At 39.1% G+C, this 17,941-nt stretch overlaps 1 protein-coding gene across 1 annotated transcript; it reads right to left on the minus strand.

Annotated features, from left to right (window-relative positions):
• Window positions 1-168: 168 nt before the first annotated feature.
• On the minus strand, window positions 169-10,060 carry ABRA (actin binding Rho activating protein). The gene is made up of 2 exons (XM_038555331.1): window positions 9,355-10,060; window positions 169-936 (listed from the first exon to the last, which is right to left on the minus strand). The coding sequence occupies exons 1-2, from the start codon at window positions 10,017-10,019 to the stop codon at window positions 459-461; spliced, it is 1,143 nt and encodes a 380-aa protein (XP_038411259.1). The 5' UTR covers window positions 10,020-10,060; the 3' UTR covers window positions 169-458.
• Window positions 10,061-17,941: the final 7,881 nt, after the last annotated feature.

Raw genomic sequence — 17,941 nt, forward strand, 5'->3', positions numbered from 1 at the left:
TTAACAGTATCCTTTCCTTCAAAATGACACGTCTTAATATATTCTGCTAATGTTTACCTAGAGTTAGCATTTTCTTAGATTTAGTAATTGTTTATTTAAAGATCTATAATAATTTCTGCAATTAATAGCCAAATATTTTTGCCTAAAGGTTAAGTAGAATTTCAAATATTTATGCTATTAATTTTTATTTATTTATGATAGTCACACACAGAGAGAGAGAGGCAGAGACATGCTATTACTGTATACTAATAACATTCGACATGCCTTCTGACATGCTGTGTGAGTGCTTCCTCAAAATCTTCAAACTTCCTCAGAAATAGAGTGCCAGAAAGTCATTTATGTAAAAACTGTTTAATATTTACTAACTTATTACAGAGCAGTTTGTTTTTTAATTTTTACTACATTAGTGTTTAGCATTAAGACAACAGTGGGTCAAGTCAGGTGTTCGTGTTGAAGGTTCACTGGAGTAGAGTAATCACAACATGGTCGTCTCGGCCTTGCCATAACATCTCTCCTTCGAAGTCAACCAGTCCATGCTTCCTGGCCCGCATGAGAATGCCCACTACTTTATCTGAAATACGAACATATCTGTCAAAGAGATCGCCAAAAGTGACCTGGATCTTGCCATCTCGCCTTTGGTGGGCCATTGTACGGATGATGAAGCACAGGTCCATGATCTCTCTGTAGATGTGCTCCTCGGCTCGCTTGGCCCTTTCTGCGGTTCTGGTTCCCTCCTTGGGACGGCCATAGCCTTCATCCCCTTTGTGCAGGCGGGTGGACATGGCCAGCTGATAATCGAATTCTTCACTGAAAGGATTGAGCTTCTGGGATTGTATGTGTTCATCGGCCCATTGTTGCCATCTCCCTTTCAGGTCATCCACTTGGCTATATTTCCGCTGGGCCTTGCAGCTGAGTTTCTCTGTAAATCTATTCGCCCTTAAGGGAAAGAGGGTGAAGAATCAAGATACTGATATTTAACATCCAAGTGTTGCTTTCTCTTTGTACTGCCTGCACGTAGGCAACTTAATGTAAGTCTATTTTTTTCATTATTAACAAAATATAATCACAACATAATTCGAAATGAAAGAAGAAAAAGTATAACCGTCACACCATTCTTTCTTTTTATTTGAGGATAGTTGACAACTACATTGTTCTCATTTTGGTACACCATAAAAATATATTAAACTCTACTTCAAGAAAAAAGCTTCTTTACACAAATATTATGTAATATGTATGTCTTAAAGATGCAAGCTGATAACATTTTAGAATTGGAGTCCTATAAATGCATTAAGGAAACTATTTTGTATGGGACTTCAGAAACCAGTTATTTCGAAAAAATAAGACTTATTATACTAGCACATATACATTGTGTATTATTCACTTATGTATACATAGATATGTGTAAACCATATATGGATTTTGAATGAGAGCATATTTATACTAGTATCAATGATGTGCCTCAAATTTTGGAGTATCAAGTTGTATAGGTGGAAGATGATTGCTAGCAATAATAACATTTATTGAATACTTTGTGCTGGTATTCTTCTAAATGCTTTTCATTAATATTTCTATAACCATTCTGTGAGATAGGTGCAACTATTCTCACTTCCCAGATGGGGAAGCTGAGGTCAGGGTGGTTAAGTAACTTGCTTAAAGTCACAAACCTGTTAAATGATAGTTGTGGAATTTGAACCAGGCCTGTGTGTAACTACTGTGAAATAATGTCCTAAACCAGGGGCAAAGGTAGTTTTAAACACCAGTTGTCTGAGGCTAAAGTCAATACTCTTCCCACTGTGCAGTGATGTCTGTCACTCATCATGCAGGTACAGTGTCCAAGAAGTAGGTGAATTGTGTTTCAGATGTGTGTGTGTGTCCTTGCAATTTGGACTGCATTTTCTTATTTAAAAAAACCAACCGCCTTGAACAATGTGGACCAGAAGTATCATGAAGGTACAGGCCTAATTTTAAAATCAGTAAAATTTATCTTTAAAAGATTTCTCTGTCTTTTCTATAGTTCCAATCTCCTCGACTCTTTTTCTCGGGTCTCTTTGCCTTCACAAGTAAAATATAATTCTTGGATTATCTAAAAGTCACAGATTTGTATTCCTCATTGTTACAAGTGACCCACCCTTCCTCTCCCCAATACCAAGTGGCCTCATGTCTGGAAGCACTGAGATTGGAGATACAAACACTCACTTCAGTTGTTCACATGAGCAGCAGGTCTCAGCTAAGTAGCCCTGCTATCCAAACTCTCACAATTTTTATTCAAAACCCAGTTACAGGTCAGATGTGGGTATTCTTCACTATCCAGTCTCACACTTCCTTCCTGAAATCTGGTTAGCCGATGCAGGAAACGCACAGACATGGATGGGGAGACACATATACTCATATTAGCATTTTCAAAAGAGGAATAACAGCCACTAGATGGCAGACTTTCACTAATTCCCAGGTTTTGTGTGTTCAAAACTGCTTGCTTTCAGTTTCATTATTACAAGAGAGCTCAAACTAGATATGGTTTAACACTGATACATAGAACACTGATACGTATAGCACTTCTCTTCTTTGTAGCCACATAAACAAAAATATATGGCCAAGTTAAGTGGGAAAAAGCACATAAGAAACCGTATGCACAGTTACTGCAATTTTTAAGTCACATATATATGGAAAAGTGCTAGGAATTTCACCACACTGAAACCGGATGGATTTCTCTCAGCCCTGCTGGTCCTCACTATCCCCTGCCTCTCCAGAGGCTGTCCCTGTTCAGCTTCCCAGATATAGGCTGTTTGATCTCATTATCAGATGATAGCAAACACCTTTTCCCCTTAGAACCATGGCAATACGTGACAGGCATAGCCTTGAATAGCAAACTCAAGCCCATCCTAGCGTAACCCAAAGCTCATACCAGATTTGAAGCAGGGACATCCTGCAAGAGAAGAGATTTGAAACATCTCAGAAGAAAGTGAAAAGAATAGTTTGTTGACTCATACTTGTATCTCCCAAGTGTCAATTGCAGTTCTGTCCTATATTATAAAATGTAATACAGTTGTCCACAATTATTCACAGTTTCACTTACCCATGGGCAACCATATTCAGGAAGTAAATGATCATCCTTCTAATGAGTCATCAGAAGGTCAGTACAAGAGTAGCCTAATGCCATTATCACGGTACCTACATCATTCACCTCACTTCATCATGTAGGCATTTTTTTTTTCTTTTCTTTTCTTTTTAAAGAGAGAAAGAGCACACACAAACAGGTAGGGGCAGAGGGAGAGGAAGAGAGAGAATACCAAGTAGGTTCCATGCCCAGTGTGGAGATTGACATGGGGCTCATTCTCACAACCCTGAGATCATGACCGGGGACAAAATCAAAAGTCAGACACTTACCTCACTGAGCCACTCAGGTGCCCCTCCTTATGGAGGTTTTTTATCATCTCACATCATTCCAAGAAGAAGAGTGAGTATAGAACAATAAGATATTTTGAGGGAGAGAGACCACATTCATATACTTTTATTATAGCACAATGTTATAATAATTCTATTCTATTATTATTGTGGTTAATTTCTTACTGTGCCTAATTTCTAAATTAAGCTTTTTCATAGATACATATATTAGGAAAAAGCATAATATATATAGGGTTTTTGTATTTCCTGCAGTTTTAAGCATTCACTGAAGGTCTTAGCACCCACAGATAAGAGGTGGGAGGGTACTGTAAATCTTCCCTTTAAGGAGCCCCTGCGCATGTTGGCATACTTTCCATCTTTTATCAAAGTATTTATGACACTTAGTCTGTGTCAAACTTTAAGGTACTTATTGGATAGTCAATAATTTTTTTAAAAAAGTAAATAGACATTAAAAGACATTCTTGAAAATAATCAGTAATACAAATGTGAATATATGGTAAAATTCTAACCATATAAAATGCATACACATTTAGGATGAAGAAATCGGTGGCATGTGCATGATTGAAAACAATTGTCATTATCCAGATGGCAGTTGAATTTTTTCATTTTTTAAAAATTATCTTTTCTATTGATACCATATTGATTTTATAATTTAAAGCAAAAAAAAAAAAAGGAAAATATTCAAATCAGCCTCCAAAGGAAACTTATTTAAACTGCATGTTATATGGCTCTCTGATTCCCTGATGTAGGGATTTTTTCTCTCTAATTTGCATTAGGAACTTAGAGTCCCTGAGTTTTGAAACTCTATGTCATTAGGGATAAGGTTGAGTTTGGCAAGACAATAAATCTCTGAGGAAGTGAAGGATTTATCTTCTAAAAAAGCACCTCCTAAATCTTAATGTCCATTTGTTATATCGTCAAATTGTAATTTCCAGTAATAGTAGAGAAGAAAAGCAAAGGAATGGGTCTAATAAGCGAGAATTAGAACATAGGTTATAAAAAATGAAGTACCAGGAGGAAATACACCTTAATGAGTATTTGTCTCTATCTTATAAATGTTCTGTATTGTTTTTGTATTTCTGATTTCTAAAAAGTCTGAAAGTTAATGTTTAAATCACGATTAGAAAATCTTATACCTTGAATATCTTCTTGGTCAATGAACATAAGAAACGATATACCAGTTTATCCTGTTTTTTTTTTTTTATCTTCAAGTAAAAATGTGAATAATAGCTTAGATTGAGATTTAGAAAAAAAAAATCTAGCTTAAATTTGTAGAAAGCAAAGCCAAAGACTGGCATCACATCCATATTTTAGGATGGTAATATTTCATCTAAATTTGTCTTCTTAGTTTCTTCATTCTTAGTAAACAGAATTTCTTGTGGTGAATCAAATATTTCCCTTGTCCAATTATGTACAAAGTCACTAATTCTACCAAACATTGTAAGTGTTCTAATTGGAAAGTGTATATTCATTCATTGAGATAAATTCTGAAATGTATTTTTGGTCATCTTTTTTAAAAGATTTTATTTATTTATTCATAAGAGACACAGAGAGAGGCAGAGACATAGGCAGGGGGAGAAGCAGGCTCCCTGTGGGGAGCCTGATGTGGAACTCGATCCCAGGACCCAGGTGCCACCCAGGTGCCCCTTTTTTTTGTCATCTTTAAAAATGGCATCAATTTGAGTGTTGCTTTCTCATGTGAATATGGGCTTTTCAGCAATGTATTGAGAATATAGGAATTAATTGTATCACAGTTTTATCATTTTGGAGTAATAATTATGTGGATGAATTGTTAAAAATTAATAAACCCAACAGGAAATAAAAGCTCTGAAAGGTATATTTCAAACTTAACCAAGTTCACTGGCACTGGAAAAGCTCTGGTAGGTGGCCTTCACCTGCATCACCAAACAATGCTTCAAAATGTCATGGGGCCCAGAGGTGAAATTTTCTGGTTCTAAGTCTTAGATCTGCATGAAGAAAGCAGAAATCCGCTTTCGTGGCCCCACCTCGTAGACTCTCCTGTGGACGGAGTATTTCTCCTCTTCACCTGGGAACGTCTCTCTGTCAGTTGAGCAAATAATTTCTGCCACCCTTTCCAACTTCCCAGGGAGGTGCTGGGGAGAATTTGCTCATCTGTGCATTGGTTTGCTTTCTCCTCTCCACAGGAAGGATAACCAATTTGACTAATTGGAAGCATGCCATTCAGAGGGTCACATTTATCTCTGCCTATTATCAATCAGGTTTGAGAGCCAGGCCTGTGACTCCACTTGCAGATTGGTCACTGTCCTCAGAGTCCATAGAAAGGGTCCCATGCTCTAGAATTGGGGTCAAATAGCAAAAAGCCATACTTTGGCCTCCATTTCCAGCAAAGTCCTTCAATACAGTTGTACTCAGACCTTACACTTTGGGTGTTACTAGATTCTGTTAATGAAGCTGACACTTTGATCTCCATTTTGGTTTTTTGAGTCTGTTTTCTACTGAGAGAATCAGCCTAGCATAGTGGTTAAGAACTCTGTCATCAGCCTTCCCAACTTCATCACTTACTAACTCTACGACTTGGATACATTTCTTAATGTCCCTGTGAGTCAATTCCCTTCTCTATAAAATAGCATTCTTATTCTCAGCTATTATTATTTTTGCTGAATATAACTTGGAGGAGAGGATGAATAGATGATTGGCACTTTAATATTATACCATTAATGTACAGGTGAAGGATGCAGTTTCTTTTGTCTAAAGGAGCTGGAGTGAACAAGTCATGTAGCTATACAATCAAAACACTCAATATTTTTTAAATAAAGCATAAAATAAAACTAATTTCATAGTAAAACCTAGTTAGCAAAACTCTGTTAGTAAAGAATATCTCTACTTTTTACCAAACCTAACTTGTTTGATTTTGTTATCCATGGAAATTCTTAACCACCCAAAAAACTTTCTTTTTACTTAAACATTCAGGATACATAATTTTCTCCCTATTGGTAGATATGGGTAAAGAATAAAAATAAATGAACAAATCCTCCTTTCATATAGGCTTACTCAATAATGCCATGCTCATTTCTCAAGCAGTACTTGAGAGTCTCATCAGGCTTCTGCTGAAGCTTCCTGAGCACAGCTAGGATTACCGCTGACATTAAGAGATGCTGTTCCTGCACACGACATTCTGGTACCTTGTGTACTCTATGACCAAGAAATGAACCAAAGAAGGAAAGAAGAGATTTAATCCCACCCCTGCACCCCAACCCTGAGGATCAGTCTCCTAGCAGCCTGTAGGGTTGGGATCACCAGGAATGGCCCCTTGCATTATAATGCCTAGAACGTATTTAGGAGCTCCTCTGGGTCCATTGCTTTGCATAATTAATATCAAAATAACTCTGTGGGTTACATCTATTTTTTAGATGAGGACAAAGACATAATTTGCCAAAGTAACCATGATTCAAACCTAACTGTCTCTCATTCAAAGCTTATGCACCCCTCCATCACACTAAGAAGGTGTCCACGTACATGCCTGATTTTAGGAACCTGAGGAGGGTCCTGTATGTGCGCCCTCACTTCCAGGTGAAACAGTTGAGAGTGTGGTGAAGAGAGTGAAATCAAGAGCAACATTGCCTGGTTCAAATCACATAGGCTTTACAATCTTATACAAATTCTTTACTATATCTTTGTCTTATGTCCCCATCTGTCAAATGTGGATATTAATTATACCTACCCATGACAATACTGTGAGGATTAAATGAATAAATATATGAATAAACATTGACCCCCAGCTGTCCCCTTCCTACCTCTAGCCAATCCAAAGTACACTGACAGATCTTCACTGTGACATCCTCAATCTTTATTCTGCTGGGTTCTATTCTTCCATTTCTAGCAAACGCACACCCGCACACACACATGCACACCCAAAATCCACAAGGCCTGACATGGTTCCATATTTCCTGGTAGGATAATTATTTCTGATGATGAATTTCTGTATTAATATAAGTAGAGCACAAATCCAAATCTCTCAACACATCTTCAAAGCACTGCAGGGAGAGGTAGCACCAAGTCTGATTTCTAAACATTGCATTTGGAGACAGGCACATCTCAGCTTTGTCACTAACTTACTGGGTAAACTTGCCCTCAGAGCTTTAGTGCCCTCATCCCTAAAATGGAATAATAATACCTGCTTCATAGGATCATGAGAATTAAAAGGACAGAACATGTAAAATGCCCATGGCAAGCACTAAATGCATGAAGGTTGTTATAATTATCTACATTTGCCGTTTCAGTTTTCTTGAAAGCATGGGATGTCATAGTTCTAATTCTTTCAAAACACCCTTAAAGTCACAAACTGTGACATATTTTTGTCAAATTGGGTCCTCAGTTTTGTTCTTTACTTTGTTTCATAAAGTTTAAAAACATACCTATACATCTAATATTCCCAAAGGGAGTCAGTTTGTAAGCATTCATCATATCAGAGACTTTTCACATATTTTGGTTTTTTTTCTTTCTTTCTTTCTTTCTTTCTTTCTTTCTTTCTTTCTTTCTTTCTTTCTTTCTTTCTTTCTTTCTTTCTTTCTTTTTTCTTTTCACATATTTTGATAGTCTATGGTTGTGGAGTGAAATAGCCAGACTTTCTATTGTGTGTGGTGTCTTAAAGTATGTACTTTTTTGTCTGAATAAGTGTATCAATTTGACTCAGTGTTTGCGTGCACGCGTGTGTGTGTGTGTGTGTGTGTGTGTGTGTGTAGGTGTATGTATCTGATATCTAAAAGTTTTAGGGTTGTGGTATTTTAATGACTTAGCTTTAATAGCATCTCTGTCTTTGTTTAACAACAGAACAAACTCTTTCTGAAAGTGTGAAAAATTGCCAAATAATAGACTCTCTACGAATAATAATAGGTTTTATACATGGAGCATATGTGGCAGGTAGTGTGCTAAATTCTTGGAAGCCTTAATCTCAGTTACTTCTCCCAATACAACAGAATTCATCCCAAAAGGTCACTGCTGCTATCATTTTACAAAGGAGGAAATGGGCTTAGAAAAATAATCTCTGTGACGGGGGGGTAGGAGGTGAGAACATTTAAGATCTACTCTCTTAGCCACTTTCAAGTATGTAATACAGTATTATCAACTATTGTTGGGGCAGAGCTGGAATTTGAACTTGGGTCGTCTAACATCAGAGGCTACTCTCAAATTGGATAGCAGCCTCCCACCTGTTTACAGGGTCATAGAGACGTGTGTCCCACATGCACTATGTGGGTAGATGTGTCTCCTGATAATACTATGGACTGATTTGAGACAAGGGAAACGTTTGCCCAGTCCTAGTCTACCAGCACTAGTCTCCACTTCTTTTTGACCCCAGCTGTCCCCTTCCTACCTCTAGCTAATCCAAAGTACGCGGACAGAAGATCTTCACTGTGACATCTAGTCTTTTTTTTCTAAGCCCATTTCCTCCTTTGTAAAATGATAGCAACAGTAACCTTTTGGGATAAATTCTGTTGTATTGGGTGAAGTAATTGAGATTAAGGCTTCCAAGAATTTAGCACACTACCTGCCACATATGCTCCATGTATAAAAGCTATTATTATTCATATAGAGTGCATCATATGTGCATCCTAGTCTGCACTTTTTCTGCAGAGAAATAAGCCAATTTGCTACTCATCACGAAATTTATTTTAAAAATGTACCCAACACAGACATCCTTCTCTGGGGGCTTCACCTTTGTTGAGGCTAAAACTTGAGTGTTTGGTTCAAAACATTAAAGAAACAAAAGAGTTCAGGCCCTTGACCCAGAAGTCCGTGTCTAGCTCGGCACTGCTCCTTTAGCTCAGGAGCATGCCTTCCCTGCAGGACCTTGCGGCCTGCCCAATGTTTAAGATTTTCACTCTACCATTGGTAACATTTCCCTGCCCCAGGCCCCCTGGCTGGTTGGGGCTCAAAGGCAGTATAAGGAGCTGGAGGGGGGCATTCACTTACTGGGAAGGCAAGGGGCGTTTGATTCTGGTGGCGACCACCTGCTCTCCATCCTGCTCGGGCCTCTCCTCAGTCTCCCCTCCGTAGCCACTGTCCTCTGTGTCTATGCTGTCACTCCTCCACTTGGGCCCATCCTGTTCCATCTCTTTCCAGCCTTTGGTCAGCTCAGATACCAGGTTGGCACATTTTCTCCTCCGTGTCGGGGAGCCATGGCTGTGGAGCATTCTGTCAATGTCATTTTCTGGCTGCCCAGCTCCAAGCATGTCGCCATCCTCGTATCTATGGCTCAGATGGCTCACATCACCTCCTCTCTCATAAGCTTTGCTGACAACTGTCTTGGTCACCTCTTTCCTTTTGATATGAGAGACTTCAGAGGCTTCCTCAGAGCTTTGTCCATCTCCATGGCCCTCTGGCTTTTGGGAGGGAGACTTCAGGGTGCTCTGAGCTTTCTGCTGGGGTGTGGGGTAGATCACTGGCTTTGGAGCTTGCGGTGGGTCTTGGGCTCCTCCCGGCTGCCAACCTGCAGGCTCTTGGGCCTGCCTGGTGCTGTTCTCATTTGCCCACTGCTGCCAGCCTCGGGCCAAGTTGATAACCAGGGTGGCTGTGCGTACCTTCCGGAGGGCACGCTTGGCTGGGCCCTCTTCTCTTGCCTTTTCTTCCGGAGCCATGCCTTCTCCTCTCTGCTGGGAGCCTGGGAGTATGGACCATGGAGTGCCGAGATTTAAATAGAAGCAGAGTGTGTTTGTGTGTGTGTGTGTGTGTGTGTGTGTGTGTGTGGTGGGGGGAGAGTTTGGTGATAGTGGAAACTATGTTAAACATTTCTTGCCAAGACGTGGTGCCTTCCCCGATGGTGTGCTTTTTTTAAACCCTGACGTCTCCAGTTTCATCACAGCAGAGGGACATCTCTGCTGGGAAAGGACAGTGATATGCACTCCCTTTCTTCTCAAGTGCCAGAGTGGAAACTACTAGATTTGATCATGTGCTCAGCCTTATGTTCTTCGTGACCTTAAAATATGGTCCTACCATTTATAGCATAAAATATGTGCACAAATTGTGCTAGGAATATTATAGGCTTGTTCTCATTTAAATCTCAATATAGCTCTTAATTAGTCCCATTTTATAGCAGAGTACAATGAAATCTAACTTCCTACGGCTAATAATATCTGCAATTCAAACTCACATCTGTCTGATTCAAAACTTGTGCTTTTTATTCTAGTTATCAAAGACCCTGAAGTCCCTTTTTCTTTTGTCTTCACCCCTATTCAATACCCCCTTAGAATCACATCCTCCAACCTTCATTTTCCAGATGGAAAAAGTGAGGCCCAAATAAGGAGTAGACGAAGGCCAGGTTTTTCAGTCCCAATCTTGAATTGTATAGACAGGTCATATTGATAGAAAGATGAGGATCAAAATTTTGGTCCAATTTTAAATCTTTAAATTAAGACCTACACACATGTTGAACTTCATAGATTATTACTAAGATCTTTTCAAATGTTTTGAAAAAAAATTTTTTTAAAGAGCATTTAAAGACAAAATGAGCAAATGCTATCGGAAGTAATCCTCACCTGACCTTTTGTTTTTAATTACACATCCTTCTTTCACAGGCCTTTAGGTAGATGCAGAAAAAGCCATTCATTCAATTTTCAGAACAAAGGTTGAAATATAGTTTTTAAAAAGGACTTGCTAGACAGGTTATTTGGAGAGAAAATGAACCATATATGAAGAGTGCTAACCAAATAAAAATGCTCAGGACTCAGCACTGAATAATTTCTTAAAGTAAGACAAAGATTTTTTTTTCACACAACAGTTCTTTTTTTTTATAAATTTATTTTTTATTGGTGTTCAATTTGCCAACATATAGAATAACACCAAGTGCCCCCCTCAGTGCCCGTAACCTAGTCACCCCCACCCCCCACCCACCTCCCCTTCCATCACCCCTAGTTCGTTTCCCAGTTACGAGTCTCTCATGTTCTGTCTCCCTTTCTGATATTTCCCACTCATTTTTTCTCTTTCCCCTTTATTCCCTTGCACGATTTTTTATATTTCCCAAATGAATGAGACCATATAATGTCTGTCCTTCTCTGATTGACTCATTTCACTCAGCATAATACCCTCCAGTTCCATCCATGTTGAAGCAAATGGTGGGTATTTGTCATTTCTAATGGCTGAGTAATATTCCATTGTATACATAAACCACATCTTTATCCATTCATCTTTCGATGGACACTGAGGCTCCTTCCACAGTTTGGCTATCGTGGACATTGCTGCTAGAAACATCGGGGTGCAGGTGTCCCGGCATTTCATTGCATCTGTATCTTTGGGGTAAATCCCCAGCAGTGCAATGGCTGGGTCGTAGGGCAGGTCTATTTTTAACTCTTTGAAGAACCTCTAAACAGTTTTCCAGAGTGGCTGCACCAGTTCACATTCCCACCAACAGTGTATGAGGGTTCCCTTTTCTCCGCATCCCCTCCAACATTTGTGGTTTCCTACCTTGTTAATTTGCCCCATTCTCACTGGTGTGAGGTGGTATCTCATTGTGGTTTTGATTTGTATTTCCCTGATGGCAAGTGATGCAGAGCATTTTCTCATGTGCGTGTTGGCCATGTCTGTGTCTTCCTCTGTGAGATTTCTGTTCATGTCTTTTGCCCATTTCATGATTGGATTGTTTGTTTCTTTGCTGTTGAGTTTAATAAATTCTTTATAGATCTTGGAAACTAGCCCTTTATCTGTTACGTCATTTGCAAATATCTTCCCCCAATCTGTAGGTTGTCTTTGAGTTTCGTTGACTGTATCCTTTGCTGTGCAAAAGCTTCTTATCTTGATGAAGTCCCAATAGTTCATTTTTGCTTTTGTTTCTTTTGCCTTCGTGGATGTATCTTGCAAGAAGTTACTGTGGCCAAGTTCAAAAAGGGTGTTGCCTGTGTTCTCCTCTAGGATTTTGATGGAATCTTGTCTCACATTTAGATCTTTCATCCATTTTGAGTTTATCTTTGTGTATGGTGAAAGAGAGTGGTCTAGTTTCATTCTTCTGCATGTGGATGTCCAATTTTCCCAGCACCATTTATTGAAGAGACTGACTTTTTTCCAGTGGATAGTCTTTCCTCCTTTGTCGAATATTAGTTGACCATAAAGTTTAGGGTCCACTTCTGGATTCTCTATTCTGTTCCATTGATCTATGTGTCTGTTTTTGTCACACAACAGTTCTATAGAGTTTAGAACTGTATCCTTTCCTCTAATCAATATTTATTTTATTTTGTTTATTTATTCATGAGAAACACACACACACACACACAGAGGCAGAGGGAGAAGTAGGCTCCTCACCGGGAGCCTGATGCGGGACTCTATCCCAGGACCCCAGGATCACCACCTGAGCCAAAGGCAGACAGACGCTCAACCACTGAGCCAACCAGGTGCCCCACCTCTAATCAATATTGATTGAGAGCTACTAAGAGCTTCAAAAAAAATGGCATGAAAGCTCAGTTAATTCTGATGAGGAGACAAATTTATTTAAAAAAATATGTCGATGTCAATTTTTCATCATGTAGGTCATTTACCTCTTAGATTAAGGCAGTTTTGGAGATGATTTAATGCTCTATCTAAAATTTGTCAGATGTGTACCCAAGAGTTCAACAGCATCTGATAATGTTAACTGAAACAAAATCTGCCTTAAGAGGAAATTGGATCACCAGGAAAGAAAACTATTACAAATGAAGATTTAAATCTGAGTCTGAAATTTCTGACATACTTTCTTAAGAATGTAGATATACTGCAGACTGTTTGGTTCCTCTTAGATTCCCTTCATCCCACATGGAATGCCTTGGAAGGAATGGGGTTCTTTAGCAGTGCCCATGAGCTTAGCCCAGGATCAAACTAATTTACAATCATTCAAGGGATTTTTCTGCCTTCCTGTGCACACCTGCTCCACATTCAATTCCGAAAGAGGGAGATGAAGTGAAGACAGCAAGTTATTATTGGTGTTTCAATATTAACAGCACTGCAGTCACTACCTGGGGCTCGGGGCTGTCAGCAGATGGTCCTGGCAAAAAAAAAAAAAAAAAACTCAGGCAGCTCTTAACAGAATCTGGTCATTCCTTCTGACATTTCACTTCCATGGCAACTGTGGTTCCTCATTTCTGCTTCTCCAGAAGAGAGTTTAAAATTTGTTTCCTCTTTATGTCTCCTTCAGGCATTCCTTCTCTAAACCAAGATCTATATGTATTTTAAAAGAAGTGTTCTATCTTCTTTCTCAACCTATATCTGGATTCTTAAGAGTTCAGTATTCTTCTGTTTTATTTTTTTTTTAAAGATTTTATTTATTCATGAGAGAGAGAGAGAGAGAGAGGCAGACATACAGGCAGAGGGAGAAGCAGGCTCCATGCAGGGAGCCTGACATGGGACTCGATCCCGGGACTCCAGGATCATGCCCTGGGCCGAAGGCAGGCACTAAACCTCTGAGCCACCCAGGGATCCCCTCTTCTGTTTTATTTATTTTTTTAATTTATTTATGATAGTCACAGAGAGAGAGAGAGAGAGAGAGAGGCAGAGACATAGGCAGAGGGAGAAGCAGGCTCCATACACTGGGAGCCCGACGTGGGATTCGATCCCGGGTCTCCAGGATCGCGCCCTGGGCCAAAGGCAGGCGCTAAACCACTGCGCCACCCAGGGATCCCCCCTCTTCTGTTTTAATAGGAGGTGGAAAAGCAATGAAAATGGAGTCTCAAAGATAAAGATAGAGGGAAATAGTTTACAACATGAGTTTCTTATGAAAACATGATATTAGAAATTGTAGGTGAGGGTGCAAAGCTGATTAATGAAGTAATTACCACCTATGAAGTTTGTCATGAGTGTTAAAGTGTGTTGAAAAAATATTAGTTTTTACTTGATTGATATAGGCAATACTTGGGAGGAGGGGAAGGGGTTGTATCTATAGAATTCTTTGCATAATGCACTGAGAAGTCAAGTAGGACCAATATTTGTCATCAGCTATATACTCTTCCTAAAAATACTTCAGGAATCTCTATGTGTGTGTGTGTATCATGAATAAACAAATAAAATCTTTTAAAAAAATAAAAATAAATTTTTAAAAAAGGGCAGCCCGGGTGGCTCAGCAGTTTAGCGCCGCCTTCAGCCCAGGGTGTGATCCTGGGGACCTGGGATCAAGTCCCACGTAGGGGTCCCTGCATGGAGCCTGCTTCTCCCTCTGCCTGTGTCTCTGACTCTCTCTCTTTCTCTATGTGTCTCTCATGAGTAAATAGATAAAATCTTTTTTTAAAAAATTTTTAAAAATTAAAAAACAATACTTCAGAAATCTACATTTTCTCAAAGCTCATATGAAGCAATTATTCTATTGATCCTTTCTACATAAACTAATAATTCTTTTACTAGCTCAGTTTCACAAAGTGGGAATAAAAATACTTTAATAAAGAACGAAAAGAATTTCTGATTTCAATTGAATTTACTCAGTGCTCATGGAGTGTACACAGTGGGTGAAGCATGATGGTAAGCAACATGAGACAGGGTAGAAAACTGATCAAAACAGAACTTACTTTCAAGGTTTTCTCAGTCTAGCCAGGATAAGACACACACAACTGTTTTGATAGTTTGGGGAGAGCTACGATAGAAATACAAATAAAGCTTAATGGGATCCTTGAGCACAGCATGTCTGATTTTATTGGAAGGACTTCATAAAAATTTGGTGATCCTTTCTCTGGCTTTTCAAAGATAAAGAGAACCTTAGCAGGTGGAAAAAGGGTCTCTGATCTGTAGAAACAACATGAACAAAGTTACTGAGGAATAAGATACATGGTATAGTTAGAGACCTTCTGATGGCCTGGAGTAGATATCACAAACTCAAATGCCTGCAGGTTATGTGGGTTACTCAAATGTGTGAAGTGAATTGGATTGGGGGTACAACATGGAGTGGTGAGGACTATGGGCAACTGATGAAGTAATGTTTCAAGAAACATAAGAAGTGTGTATTTTTGCAAAAACTCTCCCAATTCTTTAAATGGTGACAGTTAATACACATACACACACACACACACACACACACAGTCACACACAGTAGTTCTGGGTGAACCAACATGGTATAGCATGTCTTTGGAAGAGATTGCTTGTGGGCACCAGTTTAGGAACTTTATAGAAGAACATACAGTGTCTATGGGGTAAGGATAAAGGGCTAGAGAGCAGTAGGACAGGCCTTTGAAGAAGTGAGTTGGAGCTACATTGTAAACAATATTTTGCTCAGGAATTGGTGTTTTGTCATAAGCAACTTATTGTATCAGTGTGGCATTTTAAACTCAATGCAATCTCAAATTTGCATTACCAAATAATCAGATCTAGAGCTGGTAAAGTGAGGTTTAGATTGAAAAAGATAAAACTAGGGTAGGGAGACTATTTACAGGAGTTACTAAAATAATCTTGGAAAGAACCAAATGAGGATCTGAAAGATTTGAGAGCCACTGAGGGGGACTATCAAAAGAACATAGGGACTAGTTACTAGTTAGTCATGTGGATAATGGGTGTCAAGGATGACCCAGAGATTTCAATTTAAATGATGGGTGTGAGGAAGTGACATTAGCTAGGAAAGAACAGGAAAAGAGGAGGATTTGTAGTAAGAAGGGAAAGCTTCCATCTTGAAGTGAGGAAGCCCCAGGAATGCCTGTGGAGATGTTATGAGTAACCAGGAAAATGGACTCTGCGGTCAAGCATACCCAGTGAAAATCTGGGCTCTGCTGGTTAGCAGGGTGACCTAGGCCATGTTATTTAATTTCTCTATGGTTCAATTGCTCCATCTGTAATATGAATATTATCAGAGCATCTACCTCATAGGGTCACAGTGAGGATTAAATGAGATAACACATGGGAAGCGCTTAACACCATGCCTGGCATGTGTAATTCCTGTTACATGGCTATTGCTATTCATACCTTGATATTGAGTCATGGTGTTAGAAATTTAAAGCTCCTTAAATAATTCTGTTTGATGAAGGATAGTATTAATACTGCACGCATGGCAGGAGTGAGTCGTCAGATGGGAAGGTCAAGTGGGGTCATTTGTAGGGACTGGAGGCTGTAAGGGAAAGCTTATTTATAGTGTTTTATTTTAAGGTAATTTATAGGCAGTGTCTAAAAGGTTTCCCTCAGCATGATGAGGGGCAGATGAGGTCTCAGTTATTTAGTAATGATAACTCTGTTGAATACAGACTCTTTCCTGGAATCTACTAGAATATAGTGCCCAGTGGTTTACAATCACTGAGAATCACATCAGAATCTTAAATCATATTGGGATCACCTGTGGGGCTTACAAACTACATATGGTAAAGTGCTAGACCTAGAGACAGGTTTTGGATAGAGTCCTGACACTACCTTAATCTAACATACCATTATAGTTGAGAACCATGGTTCTAGATCCTACTGTGCTGTGGGTCCAACAGAGACTCAACATGTAGGTTTTAAGAGCATAGTGACCAGTACCCCAGATACTGGGTTCAAGCAGATTGGTTTTGCATTCTGGATCTTCTTTCAAAACTCTGTACCCATGCAGAGTTCATGAATTTCTCTGAGACTCAATTGCCTTGTCTGAAAATGGCAATCATAATTTTTCCTGTGTCATTATCATGTTTTTGTAGGATGAGGTCTGTAGGACAGCCTACTTCTCACTACACTGTATAAGGACACCACATGGAAGCTATTCATATTATTGTTACTTACACTGTTATCAAGAATAATGATGCCATCTTGTAAATAAATAACCTAGATTTATAGATTGCATTTCAAATTTCAGTAAGAGTAATGAGTATTAACTTTTACATTATAGACCATAGCAGTTTACATATATTCCCAGAAACTAAGGAAAATTTCAGAAAACAAATATCACAAAACCTATTACCAAACTGTCGTCACATTAACTTAATTTAGCAAACAAACACAAATGATTATTACATCTATTTAAATATGAACAATGTTGGTATTTATTTCACCTTTAAAAATATAATCTCTTGACCCCACATATATCCCATTCCTCCACTCCCCTTAACAGTAAAACTCCTTGGAAGAATTGTGTTTATTGCCTGCCTCCAATTCTGTCTCTTGTTTTCTCTTGAACCCAATCCAAACAGATCTTACATTTGCAATTTATTAAAACTACCCTTGTACTGTCACCAATAACTTCCATATTGTGCAATCTAATAGTTATTAGTTCTAAATATACTTGTCTTAACTGCAATATTTGACACATTAGAACAGTCACTCCTTCAAATGCTTTCTTCACTTGACCTCTGGAAAAAAATTCTCTAGGTTTTCCTCCTACATTATGGCTGTTCCCTCTTAATTTCCTTCGCTGGTACTTGCCCGCCCCCCAATTTCCCCGCCACCCCCACCCCACTCTGGCCCTAGCTTCTTAACATTGGACTGTGCAAAGCTGGGCCCTCTTCACTGCTCAAATTATCCTTACTTCCTTGGTGATCTCAAAGTTTTGAACGCCATCTTCATGATGACAATTCCCAAACGTCAGTGTCTGGCCTGACCTATCCCTTATACTTCAGGCATGTATACTCAGCAACCTGGTAGTCATATCTACTAGATGTCTGCC

Source organism: Canis lupus, chromosome 13 (genome assembly GCF_011100685.1).
Source record: "Canis lupus familiaris isolate Mischka breed German Shepherd chromosome 13, alternate assembly UU_Cfam_GSD_1.0, whole genome shotgun sequence".
NCBI classification, from domain to species: domain Eukaryota; kingdom Metazoa; phylum Chordata; class Mammalia; order Carnivora; family Canidae; genus Canis; species Canis lupus.

Excerpts from the sequence above, each read along its gene's own strand:
- ABRA (XM_038555331.1), bottom strand. The coding sequence starts at position 10,019 with ATGGCTCCGGAAGAAAAGGCAAGAGAAGAGGGCCCAGCCAAGCGTGCC. Across the intron at positions 937-9,354 it reads AAACGCCCCTTGCCTTCCCA|GGCGAATAGATTTACAGAGA; the intron begins GTAAGTGAATGC and ends CTTTCCCTTAAG.